We start from the raw sequence: 23,451 nt of genomic DNA on the forward strand, positions 1-23,451 counted from the left end.
GTAGACTGACATGTTCTGAGTAAATATAATGGTCATGCACAACTCTTTTGGTGAGTAAATTCAGAAACTGACAGTATATACCAGGGGGTTGGCAAATGCCTGTTAATGGCTTCATTACCACTTGAATGGCTCTTTAACAGTTTCAGTGTTGTGCTAATAGGGCTGGCAGGCTGGAAGCTTTTTTGCTTTTCAGTACTAGCTCCTCTCCAGAGGAAGACTCACCAGGCTGCAGCAGCCAGCTGTGGCAGGTGCCTGTAGGAAGGGTCAGAACAGAGATAGGAAGAGGCAGAAGGGGTACACTAAGACCCAGGGGTGCCCCAAATTTTTGGGTGCCCTATGCAGCTGCATATGCAGCGTATGTCTAAAGTTGACCCTGATGAAACCTATGGTAGGGACTGTGATTTCAAACCTATAAGATTATGGCCCTCCAGTGGTCAATTCCCGCTTTCATTCCCATCCTGCCTTGTGCTGATGGCTATTTCATATCACAGTTTATCAAATTTAGTGTCAATCCTTCAGCCCTTACTCAACTGAGTTGTCCCACAAGTAATCCCTAGAGTAAGAGGTAGCTACTTGCAGGAGTAAGGGTTGCAGGACAGCACTCCTATACCTTAAGCTCCTCTGGGTACTGGACTGTGTCTTTTGAGGGGAAAATTCTGCATTGATGTGAATAAGGAATTGCTGCATCTACCCTTTTTTTAATTATTGCTTTGTGCACCTTTGGTGCTGTATAGATAACAATAAAACAGCACGGTGATGTTGGTTTATGCTGGTTTCATCAAGGAAAAAACATACTTTTTAGACAATTATCTGTATTGCGGCAGCTCTTCCAAATGTGACTGATGGAGGTGGACAAACAAGTCTCAGGTAACAAGTTGGCCAATGAATTTAGATCTGAATGCACAAAAGGAGTTAAATGCCTAAAGTTCCAGTTTTGAGACCACTGCAATGTGCAGAACTCCTGCTGAACCCTGCAAGTGCCTAAACTTGCTTGGCACCTAAGTTTTGCAATAAAACCTCCCTTGGGGCGTGTGCTGCTGTCTCTGTGCATGCACCCTGCTGCTTCCCTGTGGGCATCCAGATACTTCTCACCCGAAAAGGCCCTGGACTGATTTACAAGACAGCCATTTGGCCACATAAGTCCCTCGGGTGAGTTCACACATAACAGCTGGGCAGGGGAAGAAGGATCTGCCTCATGACTTTTAGTCTAGTGGTCAGGTACTCACCTGGGATGTAGAAGACTCTGAGTTCAATTTCCCCTTCTACCTGAGGGGAGGAATAGATTTGAAAAGGGATCTCCTACCTCTTAAGGAGTGCTCTAGCCATTGGGCTGAGAGATACCCTGATCTGGAGTTACCTAGTCTCTTTGGGAAAGCTGTTGCCCTGTGGATAAATAATTAGGGTCAGTGGGGCAGGGGGCGAGACAATTATTGATTTAATCATAAGTGAAGCACAGGCTCTGCCACGGGTGCTGGAACTAGGGGTGCTGCCACAGCTCCTGGCTTTAAGTAGTTTCCACTATATAAAGAGTTTGCAGTTTGGTTCAATAGCTCTCAGCAACCCCACTACAAAAATTGTCCCAGCACCCCTGGGCTCTGGTCCAAGAGATGAATATAGCTGAACTTTTCACTATTAGCAAGCATAGTGTAATTAAATTTAACATCTTTCATGGGGGAGGAATACCAAAGAAGCCCACCAAAGTAGCATTTAACTTCAGAAAGGGGAACCACACAAAAAGGAGGAAACTAGTGAAATGCAAATTAAAAGGTATAGTCACAAAAGTGAAATACCTGCAATCTGCATGAAAACTTTTTAAAAACACCATAATAGAGGCTCAGATTAAATGTATACCTCCCAAAAGTTCCACTATGCCTAAAGAACAAAGTAAAAGAAGCTGGGAATGGGCAACGGGGGATGGATCACTTGATGATTACCTGTTCTGTTCATTTCCTCTGGGGCATCTGGCATTGCCCACTGTTGAATTGTGGGCGCCAGAACTGGACACAATATTCCAGAAGTGGTTGCACCAGTTCCAAATACAGAGAAATATAAACTTCCTCCACGCACTCAAGATTTCCCTATTTATGCATCCAAGGATCACATTAGGTTTTCGGCCATAGTGTCACCTGGAGCTCATGTTCATTTGATTACCCCCATGACTCCCAAATCTATTTCAGAGTCACTGCTTCCCAGGAGACAGTTCCCCATTGCATAAGTGTGACCTTCATTTTTTGTTCCTAGATATTTAACAGTACAACTGGCAACATTAAAATGCATATTGTTTGCTTGTGCTCAGCTTACCAAATCAATGGCCTGTCCTCTCCATTATTTACTATTCCCCCAGTCTTTGTGTCATCTGAAAACTTTAAAAATGATGATTTTATTTTTTCTTCCAAGTCACTGATAAAATCTCAAATAGTGTGGGGCCAAGAACTGATCCCTGTGGGGCCCTACTAGAAACACTCATTCAGTAAGCGTTCCCCATTTACAGTTACATTTTGAGAACTGCCAGTTGGCCAATTTTTAATCCATTTAATGTGTGCCATTATCAGCACGTAAGTATGCCCAGTGGTCTGTGATGGGATGTTAGATGGGTTGGGATCTGAGTTACTACAGAGAATTCTTTCCTGGGTGCTGGCTGGTGATCTTGCCCACATGCTCAGAGTTTAATCTGTATCGCCATTATTTAGGGTTGGGACAGGAATTTCTCTCCATGCAGGATTGCAGACGGCACTAGAGTTTTTTGCCTTCCTCTGTAGCATGGGGCACGGGTCACTTGCTGAGAGATTCTCTGCAGCTGAGGTTCTTCAAGCCACGATTAAGACTTCAGTAACTAGACATTAGGTTAGGGCCAGGGATAGGCAACCTATGCACGGGTGCCGAAGGCAGCACGCGAGCTGATTTTTCAGTGGCACTCACACTGCCCAGGTCCTGGCCACCAGTCCAGGGGGTTCTGCATTTTAATTTAATTTTAAATGAAGATTCTTAAATATTTTAAAAACCTTATTTGCTTTACATACAACAATAGTTTGGTTATATATTATAGACTTATAGAAAAAGACCTTCTAAAAACGTTAAAATGTATTACAGGCACGCCAAACCTTAAATTAGAGTGAATAAATGAAGATTCAGCACAGCACTTCTGAAAGGTTGCTGATCTCTGGGTTAGGAGTTTGTTCCAGGAGTGGGTCAGTGATATTCTGTGGCCTGCATTGTGCAGGAGGTCAGACTAGATGATCATAATGGTCCCTTCTGACCTTAAAGTCTATGAGTCTATAATTCTAATTTTGTAATCAAGATGTAGTGTGATACCAAGTCAAATGACTCACAGAGGTCAGAGTATATTATATAAAAACTATTACTTCTAGCAACCAAATTTGTAATCTCATTTAAAAAATGATATCAAGTTAGTTTGACAGGGTCTATTTTCCATGAACCCATGTTGATAGGCATCAATTATATTAGCCCCCTTTAATTTTTTATTAATCAAATATGCAGTCCGTTTTCTGGAAGCACATTAAGTACACAAGAAAAAGAACCAATGAGTGGAATTCATTGCTGAACAGGGAACCAGCGCAAAGCCAACACTTTCAGAGGAATTCCATGAAATGCTAATTTTAGGGAGTATGTGAGGTTTAAATACAGCGTCCTTGTGCTGGCCCTCTGGACAGGTGTGAATTTCACTGTTCAATGCCATGTTCCCTTTCCAGCCAGTCTAAAGTTTTGGAAAGGCAAGATAATTGTCAAAAGAATGTGATGATGCACCTCCTCCTTCTCTGTTCCTAACTACTGCTCCCTGGGCCTAGGGAACAGACTATAGAGGTCATACGTTCCAGTAGGTCACACATTTTTCAGACACCCTGTAATTTCCTGTCCCTGTTTTCATTTTGAGAGGGGAGGGTTAGGGGAAGACCCTTTCCAATCACACTTCTCCAACCGCTTCTCACAAAATGTCTCCATGTAACGACCCCTGAAAATATCATCAACTTGCAGGGGATAACAGGAGATGCATGTGTGGGGAAGTGAGGTCAGTATGCTACATGCACCCCAGCATGTATTTTGGGCACAACACTAGCCACTAGTGAAAAGAAGGGAGGTGGGATTTACCCCAGTTGTGGAGCTCCCAAGTTGCCTAACAGAGGGGTTTCTTTCAGCAAAAGCCAAATTTTCAAAGGTCGTGAGTTGGGCCATCAGCTACCATGGGATAATTTAAAAACCATGAGATTTTTAAGAATAATGACTTGGGTTCTTTTTAGAGAGAAGGTGGGTGAGTTAATATCCTTGATTGGACCAGCTTCTATTGGTGAGAGAGAGACGCTTTCAAGCTATACCAAGCTTTTCCTCGGGTCTTGGAAAGGTCCTTAGAGTGTCACAGTGTTCTGGCTTCTGAGCCTTTACAGTGCACTTGGGTCAGTTTCCCAGCTTTTCTTCATAAGCACAAAGGCTAGAAATTGACTAGTTTTAAAAATGTAAGTTGAGATTCTCCCATAATTTCTGGGCTCAAGGAACTGGACTTTTAAGAACTACACCAAATATTGTTAGAGTCATGATAAAATCACGTGAGATGGCAACACGGAGTCAGATTCCTCTGAGTGTGGGTAAAAAGGAAAAACAATATTCTCAAACTGATGGTGAGAGCACTTTCTTTGCATGTGACAGTAAATACACTTTAAAACAGAGAGCAGACACAGTCTCCTTTCATATAACCTTGTATGTCTGAAATAACAAAATGCTATTTCCTTTTTTTAAAAAAAGACCTTTACACCAAAGCTCGTACTTCTGGATCTCTCAGACATAAACTGCATTCAAGATGTAGCTAAAGAAATATTGGATTGCTATGGATGTGTGGATATACTGATCAACAATGCTAGTATGAAGGTGAAAGGACCAGTGCAGAGTATCTCATTGGAACTTGATAAAAAGATTATGGATGCCAACTATTTTGGACCTATAACACTAACAAAAGGTATTCTGATTTTTTCTTTTTTTGAAAGTGCTATTTAAAGATTGGATGCCAAGTCATTGTGTCATGTGGTGGCATGACTTGGGTCAAATTTTGCTTTCAACCCCATCAGTATAAATCAGAAGAATCTCTACTGAAAATCAGTGGTGTGAAATTGGAGCAAGTGAGAACAGAATCAGGCCCCCTGAGTTTGAAGAGAAGAGTGTTTATCAGGAATAGGTGATATCATGGCCCTATTTTCAAAACACCCAGTAGTATGTTTGCAGTGACCCCCTGTAGGCATGTGCTTCTGCTCTGCTGTGAAGACATCGACTGTCACAAGTCAGTAAGGAGTGCATGCAGCCAGGCTAAAACTTAGCCATGACAAGAGCGCATCCAGCACATGATTGTGTACAAATTTGGGGTGCACTTAGGGCTCGATCATGCAAGGTGCTGAGTACTCTGGCCCAGATGCAGCAAAGCACTTATGCACATCCTTAACTTTTAGCATGTGAGTTGTCCCATTGACTTTATTGGGGCTACCCATATGGTTAAAGTTAAGCACATGTTTAAGTGTTTTAGTGGACTGAGGTGAGAGCACCATACAGGATCTAGCCCTTAGAGCAGAGGGATTTTATAACGGTACCTCAAAGTGCCAGATATTTTGCTGCTTTCTGTTTCTTCCACCTTTCTTCCCCTTCCCTCCCTCGTTCTTTGTCTGCTATCCCAAGAGCAACCAAAGTATCATTCAGATGCTCTTGGTTCTACTCTGTTCCTCTTTCTCATCATCCCAGGCAAAGCATCGTGAGACTGCTGTCAGCTCTGTTGCAGGGAGGACACTTCTAGAACTGCTAGTCACTTGCTCGTGTTCATTTGTAACTTTTTAACATTTTTCACTCTTAAGGAAAAAACAGTCTCACCTCCAGCCATCAGACAATGAATACTTGAAAATGTGTTCCCCAAAACACTAAGCTGTTGCATATGCTGCTGGGAAGGCTGAGAGCTGGAGTCAGGCTCTGGCAGAGGCTGCAGAAGGATCTCAACTGCCAGATCTCTTCATAAAAAAGAGATGGGAGGAAAGTACTGGGTCTCAAAATTACACTAAATAGACAGATGGACAAGAAGATTCCAGCTATGCCACAGGAATCAGTGCCAGAAGCAGACCCGCGGGCAATCCAGCCATGGCAGAGAGCCATTGAAGTGGGGACTTGAACATGACCCTCCCAAGGGAGCAATAGAGTCAACCTCTCACTTCCTTGCTCTCTGTCTGACCCAATGAATATTGAATTATTTTATAGAAAGTGGAACAGCTTAAACAGGAGAGATATGGATCTGGGCCCTAAACCCTACTTCTTTCTTCTACATTTCACTCAGGGCTAGCTTAACTAGCACCCTGCTCAGCTTGCTGGGTTCTAAGGATCCCTTTCTTGGGCAACTAACTCTCTCCATACAAGGCATAGGGAGCTTGGGCAACTAACTCAGGGCTGTGAATTCCACTGGGCACTAGAGTGCCTAAGATTTAGACTTTGCAACACCTAAGTCCTCTTTGTGAATCTAGTCCTTAGTTTCTGTGTACTTTGGTTTCCCATTGGTAAAAAAGGGATACTAGCACTTTCCTACACTGCGGGGCATTGTGAGAATAAATATATTAAAAATTGGAAGTGTGACAGGATCCCTAGGTGCACCCTGAGACTGTGGGACCACTGTGCCCCCTTAACTCTCTCCAGTCTGGGCTCTCTTTCACAATGTCTTGCTAGTAACCAGCAGCAAACCCCTTCAGGAGCTGCTATCACTCAGCACAACAGCATGTAGAGCCCCACACCCAGCTACATTGCATGAATGCTCCCAGAGTCACTCATGAATCACACAGAGAAAAGCACCAGCCAAATCCTCCCAGCTCCCAGCACTTTACCCCAGGCATATACCGTCTTGCACTGCTCAAGGTGGGCAGTGCAAATTTATTAATTGGTTCACCACTTCATTGATGGAAAGTGGATCTACCCCAGCCTTTGTAAACCTGAGCAGTTTTGCCACACATTTCATACAAACTCATTGGTAAAGATAAAGATTTAAACAAATTTATTGACTACAAAATATAGATATTAAGTGATAGGCAAAAAGTCAGAATTAGTTACCAAAATAAAATAAAATATAACCACGCACACTTAAATTCTCAACCCTATTAGACTGGGCACCATCTAGATTAAGCAGTTTTTTCTCACCCCATTGGATATTGCAGTCCTTAATATACAGGTTTGTCCCTTAAACCTCTGTTGGAGTCTTGTCTTCTTCTGAGTGTCTCTGTTGCTTGCAGCATAGGTGGGGGCAGGAGAAAAGCGAAGCATGGGCCTATTCTGTTCTGTTTTATACCCTCAGTCCCATGTGCTTACATCGCACTCAGAGAGTGCTGAAAGGAAACCACTGTTGTGTGTTCACACTGTCAATTGCCTGTGCAATAGCATGTTCACACTTGCGGAACTTGCATCCATATTCGGAACAATGCAATCTGGGCAGCTATCCCAGAAAGCATCTCTTCCTATTCTGCCGCTAAGAGTTGTGGGAAAGAGGAGGGGGTTCCGGGGCATCCTGGGTCCTGTCCCAATGCCTCATGATGCATTGTTTCACATCCCAGCAATCCCTGTGCTTCCGTCCGCATTTGGCGCCATCTTTCAGTAGTTTTTGTACTGCACACTCTGCGTCTTCAGGCTGCAGGAATGGATCCCGCACTGTTGACCAATATGCTGCTGAGTCTGACCAACATGTCAAGAGTGGCAGTGGAGTTATTCCTTAAACTATAAAGGCAAGAGGAGTTCGACACTGATCTCGCCACACTATGATATGAGATAGCTTGTGGCATTGACACAACAAGCACTGAGTGGTGGGATCACATTGTAATGCACATCTCCGAGGATGAGCAGTGGCTGCAGAAATTTTGGATGAGGAAAGCCACATTCATGGGACTATGTGACGAGCTCACCCCAGCCCTGAGGACATGAGAATGAGAGGTGCCCTGTCATTGGAGAAGTGTGTAGCAATTGCACAGTGGAAGTTGGCTACTCCAGACAGCTACTGATCAGTCGCTAACCGGTGGTAAAGTTGACTGTTGGACTCGTGTTGATGGAAATGTGCATGGCCATTAATCAGATCCTGCTCCGTAAGACTGACTCTGCACAATGTGCGTGACATTGTGGATGGCTTTGCACAAACGGGCTTCTCTAACTGCCGAGGGGCGATAGATAGTACACATATTCCAACTCTGGCACCAAACCACCTGGCCACCAAGTACATTAATCGGAAGGGGTATTTCTCTATGGTTCTCCAGGCATTCATGGATCAACATCAGTGTTTCACAGATATTAGTGCAGACTGGTCCAGAAAGGTGGACGACACATGCATTTTTTGGAACACTGACCTGTTCAGGAAGCTGCAAGCAGGGACTTTCTTCCTGGACCTGAAGATCACCGTAGGGGAAGTTGAAATGCCCACTGTGATCCTGGGAGACCCTGCTTACCCCTTAATGATGGGGCTTGTGAAATCATACATGGGTAACCTTGACAGCAGCAAGGAGCACTTCAACAACAGGCTGAGCAAGGGCAGAATGACTGTTGACTGTGCTTTTAGCTGTTTAAAGGCCCGCTGGCACTGCCTATATGGGAGGCCGGACCTGGCTGATTACAATATTCCTATGCTTATAGCTGCATGCTGTACACTCTATAATATTTGTGAAGGGAAGGGTGAAAGCTTCACTCAGGGCTGGACCGCTGGGGCTCAGCGCCTGGAGGCTGAATTTGAACAGCCAGAGACAAGGGCTATTAGAAGGGCGCAGCACAGGGCCATAAGGATCAGGGATGCCTTGAGGCAGCAATTTGAAGCTGAAAGCCACTAATATTTCTTGCTATGCTCAGAAGCGCTGTGCTTGTAATGCTAGGGGTGACTGGGACTGAGGTGGATGATGTCCTGTGATGGTTTAATAAAATTGCTTGTTGCTTTTCAGGGCTCTGTTTGCTTTCAGTTAATGGAATAAAGATTGCTTTCAAACCAAAACAATTCTTTTATTAAAAAACAACAACCAGAGGAAAGAGACAAACAAAAAACACATCAGCACTGTGGGGGATGGGGAGAGGGAGGTTCCCAGGAAGGTGGGGGGCCTAGGACAGTTAAAGATTTGTGTATGTCCAGGTATCATATGCAACCTTCCCTTTGGAGTACAGTGCAGTGGGTACTGTTCCCCAGCAGGGCTAAACTGCAGAGGGATGTGTTGAGTGCTGTGGGTACTGGGAGTCTGCAGGGCTGAACTGTGACGGGGCAGGAGTGGAATGCAGTGGTTACAGACTGGAGCCAGGAGGTTGACAAGAGTGTGTTGGTGGTGTCTGGGAGGTGCACGGTAAAGAGTTTTGCGACAGCGGCTGCAGGGGAAGGTGGGCGCTTGGTTTGCAGAGCTAGTAGCACCTGGAGTATGTCTGCTTGGTGCTCCATAACGTTCAAGAGCCACTTTGTCGCTTCATTTAGGCGCACCGTGTTCTCCTTTTGGTCCATCTTCTCGCTGTCCAGCCACTCCTTGGTTTTCGGTGGCAGAGTCCATCATGACATCACTTAGAAAGTCCTCCTTTCTAAGCCGCTTTCTAATTCTGAGCAGCCATTCAGCTGGTGATAACAAAGAGGGAGGCTAGACTTCCAAGGTCATATCTGTGAAGCCAAAATGCAACAGTTTATAGAAGCAGTATTGTTTGCAACACACAGACCACTGATTCAGTGATTTAAAACACAGCCACTATTCACATACCTGTCACTAACTGGCTAACCCCAGGCAAGCACATATGAGCCACACGGCCCCCAAAATGGTGAGTAACCTCAGGGGCAGGGGAAATCACTCTTCGAAGATCCTGCTGTACACTGGGTATGTGGCTCTAGGGGAAAAACAAAAAAAAAAGGGGGCCTTATAATCATTACTGTCCCCACATTTTCCACAGGCTGTGTTCATTATGGAAGATATCTCGCTGCTGAGGGCGAGCAGGGAATCAAGGGAGGGTCTTCTCCAAGAATGCAGCTTCTGCCCTGGCCCTTATGCAGCTCACCTGTGTGCAGCAATGCTCCCTCCCCAGCAACAGCAGAGTGGCATGGAAAAGTTACCCTTAATGCGGCAGCAGATTGCTCAGTATCTCCATGAGAGTTTCCATGAGGTAGATTCCCATGAAGTGAGGGAGTCAGTCAGTACCCTGTTCCACTACTCAGACAAGGCATGTGGAGGTACACACATCATACGACACAAGGCTGCTTTCTGCAACCCTCCTGCCCCCAACAACTCACTTCAGTGATTCCCAAAATCAAAGCCACTTACCAGGGCCTTCCTCTCCTGTTTGTGTTTTGCCAAGCTCTGAGCACTGTGACTGGCTAACCTCCTCTGGGGCAGAGATGAGCTCCTGGCTGCATGCATCTCTGACCTCTGAGTGATCCTCTCCCTCTGGGTCCACCTCCCCCTTTACATCCTCATCCAAGATTTTCTCCTCCTGGCTTGGTCCACTCTCAATTGGCACACAAGCCACTGAGCGTTCACAGTGAAGGTGGGGTCACCACCAACTATTGTGTCCAGTTCTTTGTGGAACCAGCAGCTCATGGGCAAAGCACTGGAGTGGCAGTTTGCCTCCCATGCCTTGTGGTAGGCATTCTGCAGTTCCTTCACTTTGACCCTCCACTGCAGTGTGTCCCGGTAATGGCCTCTTTCTGTCATGCAATGTGAAACCTGTCCATAGGTATCATAATTCCTATGGCTGGAGTGCAGCTGAGACTGGACAGCCTCCTCTCCCCAAATGCTGATGAGATCTATTAGCTCGGCATTGCTCCAAATGGGGGATTGCCTGGTGCATGGAGCAAGCATGTTACCTGGAAAGATGTGCTGAGACCACTTAATGCGTCACCAAGCAAACAGGAAGGGGACTTCCAAAACTCCCAAAGAATTTAAGGTGTGGGGCTCACAGTTGGTCACCTGAGGGGAGGGCAGTAGAGTTAAACCGATGACCAGAGAGGCGAGAACAGGAATTGTGGGAAACCTCCCGGAGGCCAATTGCAGTGCTGTAATCGAGCAGGGTGTCTATACTGGCACTTCAGTGCTGTAGCCCTGGTGCAGAAAGCTGAACCCCTCTTCTTGGGGTGGCTTTTTACAGCACTGCAACTGTGCAGTTTCTGCGCACTAAGTGGCTTGGCAGTGTGTGCACCTTGGGAGTTACAGCACAGAAAGCTGCTTTACTGCACAGAAACTTGCCAGTGTAGACAAGGCCTGCGTCTCCAGGCAAAGTTGATCAATTCCCCTGGTGTGGCCTCATGCAGGTGAGTCATTGAATTGTAGCTCCCTTGCTGGACAATGGCTATTGATATGTTGTTTCACACCCCACCCGGGCGTGGGTTACTTTCCTAGCTGTTCCCTCTGGGGAGCTAATATCTGGCTGATTCCCGAATTTACAGCATGTTTTAGTGACAACCATACAACACAATTCTCATAACTCCATATTCATTAATGATATATGTATATGGATAGAAAAATGACTTTCAGCAGATCATAACCTTTCCCCTGATCTGTTACAAGGCATGCTTTATATATAATATCACAATTATATAAAAATGAGGAATATGGGGGTTCCAGGATGGTCCCCCAAGGTATAGAATGTCACAGTGAGGTGCTCAGTAACTATGATAGTGGAGGCCAGATAAGAACCTAAGACAGATAAAAATCCTACATCTGAAATTCTGTAAATAAACATGTCAGGTGTACAGGAATTCCACCAATGATCGATGCTAATCAACATACAGAAAAGAACATACAAATTCTGGTGCTATCTCATCCTAAGCAGCAAGGGATCCTGTGATATCCTGTCCCTTTAAATGTTCAGGGGCTCTGTGCTCCCCCCTCCACAGGGCAAAGACTCACTTTAGCATTAGTTTCAATTTTGCAGCCAGAACCATAATGCCCACAGCTGTGTGTCCATCAGCTCCCCCTGCATCTGACTGTCTATTTCCTTCTCTGCTGGATCTAGAAATATAACATTGGCAAGTAGTAGGGTTGCCAACTTTCTACTTGCACAAAACAGAACACCCTTGCCCCACCCCTACACTGCCCCTCCTCTGAGGCCCTGCCCATTCTCTGAGGCCCTGGCCTGCTCTCCCCATCCCCCCTCCCTATATCGCTTACTCTCACGCACTCGCTCATTTTCAGTGCGCGGGCTCAGGGGGTTGGGGTGTGGTTTCCGGAGTGGGGCCAGAAATGAGGACTTCATAGTGCAGGAGGGGGCTCTGGTCTGGGGTAGGAGGTTGGGGTGTGGGGTGGTGAGGGCTCCAGCTGGGAGTGTGGGCCCTGGTGTGAGGCCAGGGTTGAGGGATTTGGGATGCAGGAAGGGGCTGTGGGCTGGGGCAGGGGGTTGGGGCTGGGGTGTGTGTGAGGGCTCTGGCTGGAGGTGCAGACTCTGGGGTGGGGGTGGGGATGAGGGGTTTGGGGTGCAGGAAGTTGATCCAGGTTGAGACCAAGGAGTTTGGTGGGTGGGAGGGGAATCAGGCCTGGGGCAGGGGAAGTTGGGCACGGGGGCCGGGTGAGGACTCCAGCTGGGTGGTTGGGCTGGTGATATGAGGTTTGGGGTGAAGGAGGGTGCTCCGGGCTAGGATCGAGGGGTTCGGAGGATGGAAGGGGGCTCCTGGCTGGGTCAGGGTGTTGGGGCAAAGCTGCCAACTTTCATGCAGCAAATAAACACCCAGACTTTCATAATAAGCCAAAAATCAAGCTAATCCCATTTCAAAACAAGGCCAAACCAAGCCAATCTCTAAGAACCCCAAGATTCTATGTGACTAGATCCCCCTGGTGCGCAGTCTGGGACTGTGGTGGGCCCGCTGTGCTCCCTTGACTCTCTCCTCGAGCCCCTGCTTTTCCCTTGCCCCTACTTGCTGGGAGCCAATCAAAAAAAATAGAAGCAACGAGCTACAAGCCAAACAAGCAACAAGTTACAAGCCAAAAACTAGCCAACAGGCAACTCACAAGCCAATTAAGCCAAAAACAAGCCCAATTTCTGCATTTTTTCCACTGGTTTGGCATGTCTGGCTTGGGGCACAGGAGTGGGTAAGAGGTGCAGGCTCTGGGCAGCACTTACCTCCGGGCTCCTATGCAGAGGCGTGGCTAGACAGCTACACATCCTGCCCCATCAGCAGGTGCTGCTCTGCAGCTCCCATTGGCCATGGTTCTCAGCCAATGGGAGCTGCAGAGCCGGTGCTTGGGGTAGGGGCAGTGTGCGGAGCCCCCGGCTTCCAGTACACATAGGAGCCAGATGGGGGACATGCCGCTGCTTCCGGGAGTTGTGCAGACCCATGGCAGTCAGGGAGCCTGTCTTAGCCCTGCTGCACCACCCACTTGACTTTTAATGGCCCGCTCAGCAGTGCTAACCGGAGCCACCGGGATCCCTGTTCGACTGGGAGTTCTGATTGAAAACTGGACACCTGATAACCATAGCAACAAGGAATTTATATCCCAATTGTGTTCAGTGCTGCCTCTGCCTGACCTGATGCTATGAAAAACGGGGTTAAGTTCACCTAGAGGCATAGGGTGACAGACTGCTGTTTTTTGCTCCTGGACAGCATGAACCAGCAAGTCAGAGGGAAGAAGTAGGAAAATCAAGATCGAACATAACATAAAAGTACTGCAGTTAGTGCTGGGGTTGTTCAAACAAGATAGCCAAGTGGAAGCAAGCAGCCATCTTGACTGACCTTATGCAAGCTGGCAAACAGCTTAGCTTGCACTGAGGGTCTGTAGCCAGCAGAGGGAGCCCAAGTATAGCCAAAGGCGCATGCAAGCACACAGCCAACAGAGGGAGATCCAGCTCACACAGTCCAGGAAAAAAAAATCCCTATGGAAAAGGGGTGACATCCAACAAGAGACCAGAGAACTGGCACCTTTTGTGAGCAATGTTAGTGAGTTTGATGAAAACCTCAAATCATGGGTGGTATAACTTGAGCAATCTGTAACCTGCAACTCCATTCCGGAAGGACAGAGTTTCAGCCTTGCTGACAGTGACAAGTCCAAAGGCAAACGAACTGCTGCATCACCTATTATCTCCAGCTGTACCTGGAACTGCCACAGGCACTGCAATTACTCCAGCAAGGCCAGAACATTTTTGTCCTACCCCATTGATGCTAGCAGGATGATATCAGTTCCATCAGCAACATGAGGGAAGTGGAGAATGAGTAGCACAGTTTATTGCTGCTTCAAGGAAGTTATCACAGCATTGTCAGTTTGGACTAACATTAAGCGATGCCCCATGTGACTAGTTAGTCTCTGGATTATGCAATGACTAGGTCTGGAGAAAGGTACTGATTGTATCAATGTTTATGTTCAAGAAGGCTGTTGAAGTAGAAGTTGCAGTGAAGACCTCAGAGAAGGTGTGTGAACCAAGTTTTCCTCCTGCATCGGTGCGACAGAAGACCAAAGGAACACAAAGAATTTCTGTGAGGCCATTATGCACAAACTACACACTCTGAGAAGGTTTGCTGGTGACCTCAGGTTATTGGCAGAAAGTGCTAGAAGAAAGGACACCTCACTGCGACCTGTCACACAATTCAGCAACCAGCAACACAGAGTACATCCAAGAAGTAAATCCAAGAAGACACCCATGAAGACTGAACTTAAGAAAGGATTGAAATCAAGAATTTATAATGTGGAAAAAGACAAGAGCTGTAGTGACATTGACCAAGACCTAGCACTGCATGTGTTATCAGAAACTGGATTCTGAGATGGTATATAGGTTATACCCTTGATTGAAGGAGTTCCTACAAGAATGGAGCCTGATACTGGAGCTGCTGTTTCACTGATTTCCACATCTACCTATCACCAGACTTTTTCACAAGTTCCCCTGGAAGAAACCTCCTCAGTTTTGAGGATTTATACTGGAGAAAAATTAGTCCTAGAAGGAACACTCGAGGCAAAAATTCAGCTAGATGGACAATCAGTCATTTACCCTTGTATATGATCGAAGGGAAGTGTCCACCATAATCTGGCAGACCTTGGCTTGTGATGCTCAAGGTGAATTGGACCGAGATGAAGGTGATCACAAAAGCACCTCATAATCTTCAAGCAACACTGGACAGACATTCCAAAAATTGTAAAAAAGAACCTGGGCAGATGAGCAGAAGGTCACGGAATCTCACTGTTAAGTCTGACACTCAGATGAAATATTGCAAGCCCAGAGTTGTGCCTTATGCTCTGAAGCCTCTGGAGGAAGCTGATTTGGACCGTTCAGTGAACACTGGAATCTTGTCACTGGTTTCACAAAATGAGTGGGCTATACCCATCATGCCAATGATCAAGAAGGATGGCTCAATCCAGATTTGTGGAGATTTTGAAGTGGCAACAAATCCAATTTTATGAGCAGACCAGTATCCACTATCTCATACTGAAGATTAGTTTGCTACTCTTAGGCTAAGTCTACACCACACAGATAAGTCAACCTATGTTAGGTTGACATACAGCCACTGCATTAATTACTGTTGTGGCTGATGTCCACACTACCCTATTTCTGTTGGTGATACCTGTCCTCACCAGGAGCACTTCCACTGACTGAAGAGGGGCAATGTAGGGGATTGAGAGCCAGAGCTCTCACCTCTATACAGCTCCCCCACAGGAAACCCAGCTAGCCCTGCAGCTTCTTGCCTCCAAGCTCTCAGTCAGGAGTGAGGAGAATCTGCCTGGGGCTTCTTGCTTCCGGTGAGGAGATCAGCACCCAAAGTCTAGTCAGGTATCATGCTTTTGGCAGGGAGCGGAGAGCTGAGACTGACCCAGCTGGAGATCCAGGGTCAGAGGACCAAAGGGCAGGTGAAGAAAACTGCGGGAGGAAACCATGGGTGGGTGGGGAGGGGTGCTGCTCCATCCCAGAGCAGGAACCTTTGCATGTAAGCTGACCAACTATGGTACTGAGACAGGTGCTGTTGTCAGACTGAGGACTGGCACCTGTGGATGGCAACAAAGGGGTACCATGATGGACCCTGTTAGACTGTGAAGGGACTGGGCCCAGGGAAGGCTACAGTACATCACTGAGGGCTTTGATATAGGCCCAGTTGGACAGTGTTCTCCAGAAGAGGAGTTATTTTGTTTAGTTTTCACACATGGACAGAGTGTGGCTCGACCAGAGGGCTGAGTCACTGAAGACCCACCTGACATGTGGAGTGGCTGACAGGGGGCACTGGGAGTCGATAAATTGAGAAACTACAGATGGACACATGTGACCAGAGGGCACTCATGAGAGGTGAGTGCCACTCCATTTCAAGGACACTGTCTCACCATCATCACCATGTTATCCCAACAGAATGTGAAAACCTGAATGTATAATTTAGTTAGTGAGTTGCTATTATTCCAGGGCAGAATAAACCATTGCAATTTACTAGTCAGTGGTAGTCCACCTGTAACTCTTAGGTTATGTAATGTTGTTTATTAGCCTTATAAACGATAATGTATGTGTGTTTGGAAAGTTTTTTAAAGTAGGGTGGAGGAATGTGATGTCCTGTCCCTTTAAATGTTCAGGGAAACCTGTGCTTTCCACCTTTCCCCAATGCAAAGCCTCACTTTTGTATTAGTTCCAGTTTTGCAGCCAGAATAATAAAGTCACCATATCCCATAGCTGTGTGTCCATCATCTCCCTCTGCATCTGTCTTTCTTCTCCTCTGCTGACTCCAGAAATACCACAGATCCTTCCAGAAACTGAATCCAAATAGATGAACACAGTGTACCTCTGCATATTATCACTCCCTGGACTCAACAATTCTAACTCCCAGACTTAGGGCAGAAATCATCCCAACACAAAATGCTCCAGATTAGCACCTAACACACCCATAGTCAGGTCACAGGAAAGAGCAAAGCAAGCCAGACAGCTCCAGATCCCAGCCAAACACTATCACACTAGCAGACGTCACAATCTGTTATCTATAGCCAGGCACTCAGCTACCACAAAATATGCACTGAGGAGAAAGTCACCTTTACACATTCAAAATCACCTTCACCAAAAAGGACACCTCACCAGAGAAGTAGATTTCATCATGGAATGGGTCATCCAAATACCCCACAGGAACCTATTCCAATACAGAAATAAACCCCCTTCAATCACACAGCCCTATTAGTCACCTGCCACCCCACACTGGAACCCATACAGAGTATCATTAAACAGTTACAACTAGGGCTGTCAAATGTTTAAAAAGTATTCACAATTAATTGTGAGATTAAAAAAATTAATCAAAATGAATTGCAGTTTTAATGCACTATTAAACAATAATAGAATACCAGTTATTTTAATATTTTGGCTGTTTTCTATATTTTCAAATATATTGTTTCAATTACAACATAGAATATAAAGTGTACAGATCTCACTTTATATTATTATTTTTATCACAAATATTTGCATTGTAAAAAGATAAACAAAAGAAATAGTGTTTCAATTCACGTCATACAAGTACTGTAGTGCAATCTCTTTATCATTAAAGTTGAACTTAGAAATGTAGAATTATTATGATTATTATTTATTTATTACATAACTCTCTTCAGCTGAGTGAGCCCTTGTTTGCAAAGGAGGGTGGATTTTACCTCAGGCGGTTGACATGAGGCGAGGCACAGAGGCTGGTGCAGGGAGGCTGAGCTTGCCAGGTCCCTGCTCCCTATGGCAGTGTTTCTCAATTTTTTTGTGCTCGTGACCCCGTTTGGACTGAAAAAAAAATTGTGATTACCCATCCCCTCCGAAAAAATAGTGATCCCCCCATTTTCAGCCAATGTGGGTTAGCGGGCTCAGGGTGAGGGCTTCAACCCTGCTGCTGCATGCAGAGCTCGGGGCTTCAGCTCCCCTCTCCCCCCTCCCCGCCACCATCTCGGACTGCTGAGCTGGGGCTTCTATCACCCCGCTACCCACAGAGCTCAAGACTGGGGCTTCAGCCTCCCTCACTGCCTGAGGAGCTGTGGGTTGCAGCTTCAATCCTCTCCCCCTGCCTCCAACACCTCCCTCCCTGCCCAGAGGTATGTGATTAACACATTAAAATTTAACATGTTAATTTTGTTTTCAGTTAATTGCAGGCATTAACTGTGATTAATTGACAGCCCTATTACAACCCATACTTGATGGGGACCACATCCTGAATTAATCCTTCCTTAACCCGCTTTTCTGGCCTTCAAAAAACTGCCCAGCCTCTCCAAGCTCATCATCAGAAGCCAGTCCCCACAGACCAGGAAATACCAACTCAAAGTAGCACCTGACCTTGCCAGAACAACAGATGCAAAATGTGTAGACATATCTCCATTGCTACAATGACCAACACCCTCCACAACACACCTTTCGAGATCTTTGGGTCTTACGCATGTCTATCACAACATGTGGTGTACCTCATGCAGTGCACTAGATGCCCCAATAACAACTATGTGTGTGAAAACAGATAATCACTATGTTCTCAAATGAACTATCACAGAAAAAAATAATAGAAGATTAAAACACCCTACCACCCATGGGCAAATGCTTTTCACAAAACGATAACTCCATATCTGACCTCTCCGTCCTCCTCCTCAAAAAAACCCTTCACAACACCTTCAAAAGATGAGCCTGGGAGATTAAACTCATAACTTTGATAGACACTAAAAATCATGGACTGAATAGAGATACTACATGTATGGCTTATTTTTATTACAACAATCTATAACCAACTAACCCCCTCCCCCAGCCTTTTTAATCTCTCCCCCCCTTGACTGGAGGGATGTTAACTTGCCACTTTCCCTTGAATGGTACTTTGAAATATGTGTTAACTATTTGTGCTAAACAATCTGTTCCAGGTTGAATTTAGCTGTGACATTCTGAGTACATTTCCCAGGCCTGAAGAGCTCTGTGTAAAGCTTGAAAGCTTGTCTCCTTCAGCAGCTGAAGTTGGTCAAATAAGATATATTACCTGTCTCTCTAATATCCTGAGACCAACATGGCTACAACAGACTTTCTGTATCTCTGCTTAGTTCACATTCATTTTTTTTTCACTTTTTCCTTGTTGTTTTTGTTTTTTCAGCCCTTCTTCCCAACATGATCTCAAGAAGAACTGGACAAGTTGTCCTAGTAAATAATATCCAAGGAAAATTAGGAGTCCCATTTCGTGCTGCTTGTAAGTCATTGCAAGACAATATTTGCATTGTAAAGTGTGAACTATACCTATGACATGAAAATTAATTATGATATTAGCTCATTAAATATGCTAATTTGGAGTAGGGTTCATCAAATCATTGACTTCTGGGATGAATAGATTGCAAAGAAGTGGCTTGTGTGGTATTGGGCTTTATTTTATTTTTTTTAATTTGTCATTATGGTCTATGCAGTTGTTAATATAGTTTTTTAATTCACAACAACCATGGCCTTGGCCAACCGGGAAATATCAAATCAGGCCCAGATCCTGCAGTGGGTGGATCCGGGAATGAATGAGGCTTCCCATGGGTGCACATGCCTGCATCAAATTGCAGGACAGGGGCTGATGGCCCCACTAGTGTTATTTATAGGTTACATAAAAGTACCCTAGAATCTATATGCTTCTGGAAAGAACAGCAATGTATAGATCTGAGATAATAATACAACATTTACCAGAACCACATTTTAGTTACATACTTATTCTATACATTTCAGGATTCATTCTTACGAGGGAGTGAGGGGACAGAGGTAATGGGCCAGATCCCCAGCTGGTATAAATTGGCATAGTTCCACAGAAAGCAATAGAGCTACACTGATTTACACCTACTGAAAATCTGGCCCACTGTTGGGGAGGCGGGGGCTGCTGCCAAAAATTAATTATATTTCTTCTAAATCAGCTTTTCATAATTCTCTTCTTTCCTTCCAATACATAATTATACTCCACATTTGCTACTCAAATAGATTTTACAAAAATCACTTGCATTATATTAGCCATATGTTTCTTCAGAATCTAGTGGATCCAAGCGTATCCTGCAGGGTGCAATGTTTATAGCTCAGGTATGACTGGCAGATTAAGATACTCAAACTTTTGATGACTGCTTTTTTGTCTGCCCTAGCGTGGTGTGGCAGGTAGGAAGCCTGGACAAGTATCAGGTTAAAATAATGTTAACTCTTTAGTAATCTGAATACACAGGGTTGGGCCCTAAGTACTTGTGCCTGGGAAAGAGAAGGACAGGAACCAGAAGAGGAAAGGGTCACAAAAGCCAAGAGCAAACAAGGTGTGAAGAAGGAGAGTGCAATCAGCAGTGTGGAATACAGCTGAGAGGTCAGGAAAGATGAGGAATGAAGAGATGCCCTGAAAGTTCCCCAGGAAGCTGTTCTCAGAAACTTTGCAAAGAGCAGTTTCAGGGGAGAGGAGAGGGCTGAAGTCAGACTGGTGTTATCCTGGCTGGAGTTAGAGGAGAGAGACTCCAAGAGACGTATTCAAAGAGTCTGGAAGTGAAGGCTAAACTGGTGAGGGGGTAGCAGATAGAGAGGTGGGTGTTGGTGGTATTGAAGGGATGTCTTAGATGTGGGAAGACCAGATCATGGTGATATTGTGTAGGAGAGGAGCCGAGAAGTTACTACATAGTAACTGAGTAGTTAAGGAGGAGTATCAGGTGCTATACTGTTTGAGGAGTCTGATCTCTATGACCTTTATCTGAGCCTGTCTCCTCACTCTATAAACACTTCCTTTCAGCTGCCAAGAAATAGACACAGTCATCGCCACTCTGAGGCCTGGTCTACACCTAAAAGGTAGATTGCTTTAGCAGCAGCACTCAGAGCTCTGAATTTCTTACACCTCTGAGAGACATAGTTAAGCTTATCTAACCCCAGTGTGGACACTGGTTGGTCGACAGAAGAATTCCTTCATTGATCCAGTTACCACCTCTAGAGGGGTGGATTTACTACAGCAATGGAAAAAAACCCTTCCTTCACTGTAGCAAGTGTTCACTCTACAGTGCAACAGTAGAGTAGTTGCAGCTGTGCTTGTAGCATAGACATGCCTTGAGTATTAGAACCAAAAGTGAGAAGGTATTTTTAGTGCTTATGAATTTCCAGGTGTCCCATGTAGTGCATTACCCCCACCCCCAAATCTCAGAAATATGTCTGGCAGGGGGGTTTAATGCACTACATGGGATAAATTTATGAGTGCAACTGTGTGTTGGAGGGAGAGGGGACACTTTTTCAGCAGCCCTGGGGTTCCCTTTTGGTTCACGTCTTATGCCCTAAAATCTCATGCTTCAGGGCTTCAGCTGGTCACTTGCAGGGGCCAGAAAGGGATTTTTTCCCCTCAGTGTATTCTGGTTTTGAAGGGCTTTTTTGTTTGTTTATTTTTCTCCTTGCTCTGAAGCTTCAGGATGGCCATGTCTGGAGATGGGACATTGGATGGGGAAGGCCAGAGTCCTGAACCGGCACTGAGAATTTTCTCTCTCAGATGCTTGGCTGGCTGATTCTCGCTCACATTCTCGGGGTTTAACTGGATCATGAAGGATTTTTCCTCCAAGTCAGGATGACAGTGATCTTGTGTGGGGCACTGGTCTCTTGCCATGACCATATGGATATCTCTCACTAAATCATTTCCCTATCATTGCAGGGGGGTCGGCACTGGTGTACCTTGGTTCCTCCAGTTCTCTCCCCGTGGCTCACAATAGTTTAGTTTCCTGTTGGCTATAATATTTTGGTTTAATTTCAGTTGTTGGGTTGAGTGTGCAAAGGGTTGGTGGACTGTTATATACGGGAGGCCATACTAGATTACCTGGAGGTCCTTTCTGGCCTTAAAGTCTATGTTTCTTTAATCTACCCAGCAAAGCCAGAACCAGAGCCAACAGCTGGGAGTTAAAGCTAGACAAATTCACACTGGAAATAAGGTACAAGTAGTTAACAGTGAGAGTAACTGGAACATTGAAACAACTTCCCAAGAGATGTGGCAGATTCCCATTCACTTACAGTCTTTACATCAAGCCTGGATTTGTTTCTAAAAGATACGCTATAGTCCAACCAGAAGTTATTGGGCTCAGTGTAGGAGTCACAGGATTCCATGGCCTGTGCTATGCAGGAGATCAGACTAACTTATCACAACGGACGCATTTGGCCTTAAATTTCATTAATCTATGATGATGAGCATCCCAACAAGCATCCTCATAAGACACAGGCGTCATGGTCTTTTGTATTCACCCAGGACCGGGGACAGGAAGGAGCTTAGGCACTGTAAAGAGAGTAGTGATGCCTAAAGGAATGACATCATTTTGGGAACCACAACATGAGGGCATTTGCTGCTGGAGTAACAAACCACTGGAATCAGATCCTTGTCATTTGGAGGAAGCTGTGTAATGGGCCTTTAGAAAATGGAGGCATCATACCCCAATATGCTTCACCAAGGGACATCCTCCACAAGCAGGGATCCGTGCAATGGCAAAGGAAGAAGCCACCATTTGTCACCACATACCTCATAGGAAGGAGATCCTGTGGACCAGAGGGACAGAAAGCCCTCACTGGCTTCTTCACTCTGAACTCAGTAAATTCCTACATGCCGGTTGGGATTACTTTACAAGTGGATGGGGTTCTAGTACAGGCAAGGTTGGATACAGGAGCAGTGTTCTTCCTGGAACCTTGCTCTCTTCAACAAAGAGTTATGGTCTCTTTCCAGGCTTGGAAGAGACAATCTCCGTTCCTTGGTACCAGCTGAACCAATACATTCATTTATAGCAATATACAAAGAAGCAGGATGTGCAATCAGTTGGTCAGACTGGAGAGGTACCTATTTTCAAATTAACATATTAACACATTAAGTTTATGCAGAGTTAATTTATTTGAATGCTTCCTCCATTCACACACAAACACTCTCTCATGAGTATGGTAGTGTTTTCAGCCTGGGCCAGCCTGGTTCAGAGCAGGCTATAGGCTAGAGCCTGGGTGATGCTTTCCCTTTGCAGTGAGGATGCAGGCGAATACGCCAGTGTTGATAGTCTTCCAATGTCTTCTCACAAGTCCCTGTGTGCCCCGAACAACACACAAGTTTCCTCAGATTCACTTAAAGTGATCGCGCTGACTGAAGCATTAAAGACCATTCTCTCTCCAGAAACACACAGAGAAGTGCAGCATCAGTGAGGACACAGTAATTTGGGTAAGGTTTGCAGTGTGGCTGCTCCCACCCTGACAAGGCTAATTGGGGTGCTCAGGCCCAAGTGCTGATCAATTAACTCTGCAGTGAAGACACTCCCTTTCTGGACAGCTCTGTTTGGCTCCGTTTCTGTCTTTCTTCGACTGTCCTACTAATACACATTGCAGAAGTATCATGAGATCCAAAGGTTAAAAAATTATAGGTCAGATCCCAAAAAATCATGAAACTTTAAAAAAAATGATGATATCAGATTTTGGGATCTGCCTTTTCCTTGTTGATTCCTCCCTCCATCCCACCCCCAGTATGTGTGTGTGATAATTAGAGTTGCCAGCTGTGACATACCAGGGTACAATCCAGATCAATGAGTAGCTGTATCATCCCACCCTGTAATCTGAGGTGCACTTTAC

The 23,451-nt window shown here is 45.4% G+C and overlaps 1 protein-coding gene across 1 annotated transcript in view; it reads left to right on the forward strand.

Annotated features, from left to right (window-relative positions):
- Positions 1-4,788: 4,788 nt before the first annotated feature.
- DHRS7C (dehydrogenase/reductase 7C) overlaps positions 4,789-23,451 on the forward strand; it is a 34,453-nt gene continuing 15,790 nt past the window's right edge. The window contains exons 1-2 of the mRNA XM_032776797.2: positions 4,789-4,966; positions 18,992-19,084. Of these exons, the coding sequence (XP_032632688.2) occupies positions 4,873-4,966; positions 18,992-19,084 (187 nt within the window). The 5' untranslated portion in view covers positions 4,789-4,872. The remainder of the gene's footprint in view (positions 4,967-18,991; positions 19,085-23,451) is intronic.

Source organism: Chelonoidis abingdonii, chromosome 13, assembly GCF_003597395.2.
Source record: "Chelonoidis abingdonii isolate Lonesome George chromosome 13, CheloAbing_2.0, whole genome shotgun sequence".
In the NCBI taxonomy this organism is placed as follows: Eukaryota; Metazoa; Chordata; order Testudines; family Testudinidae; genus Chelonoidis; species Chelonoidis abingdonii.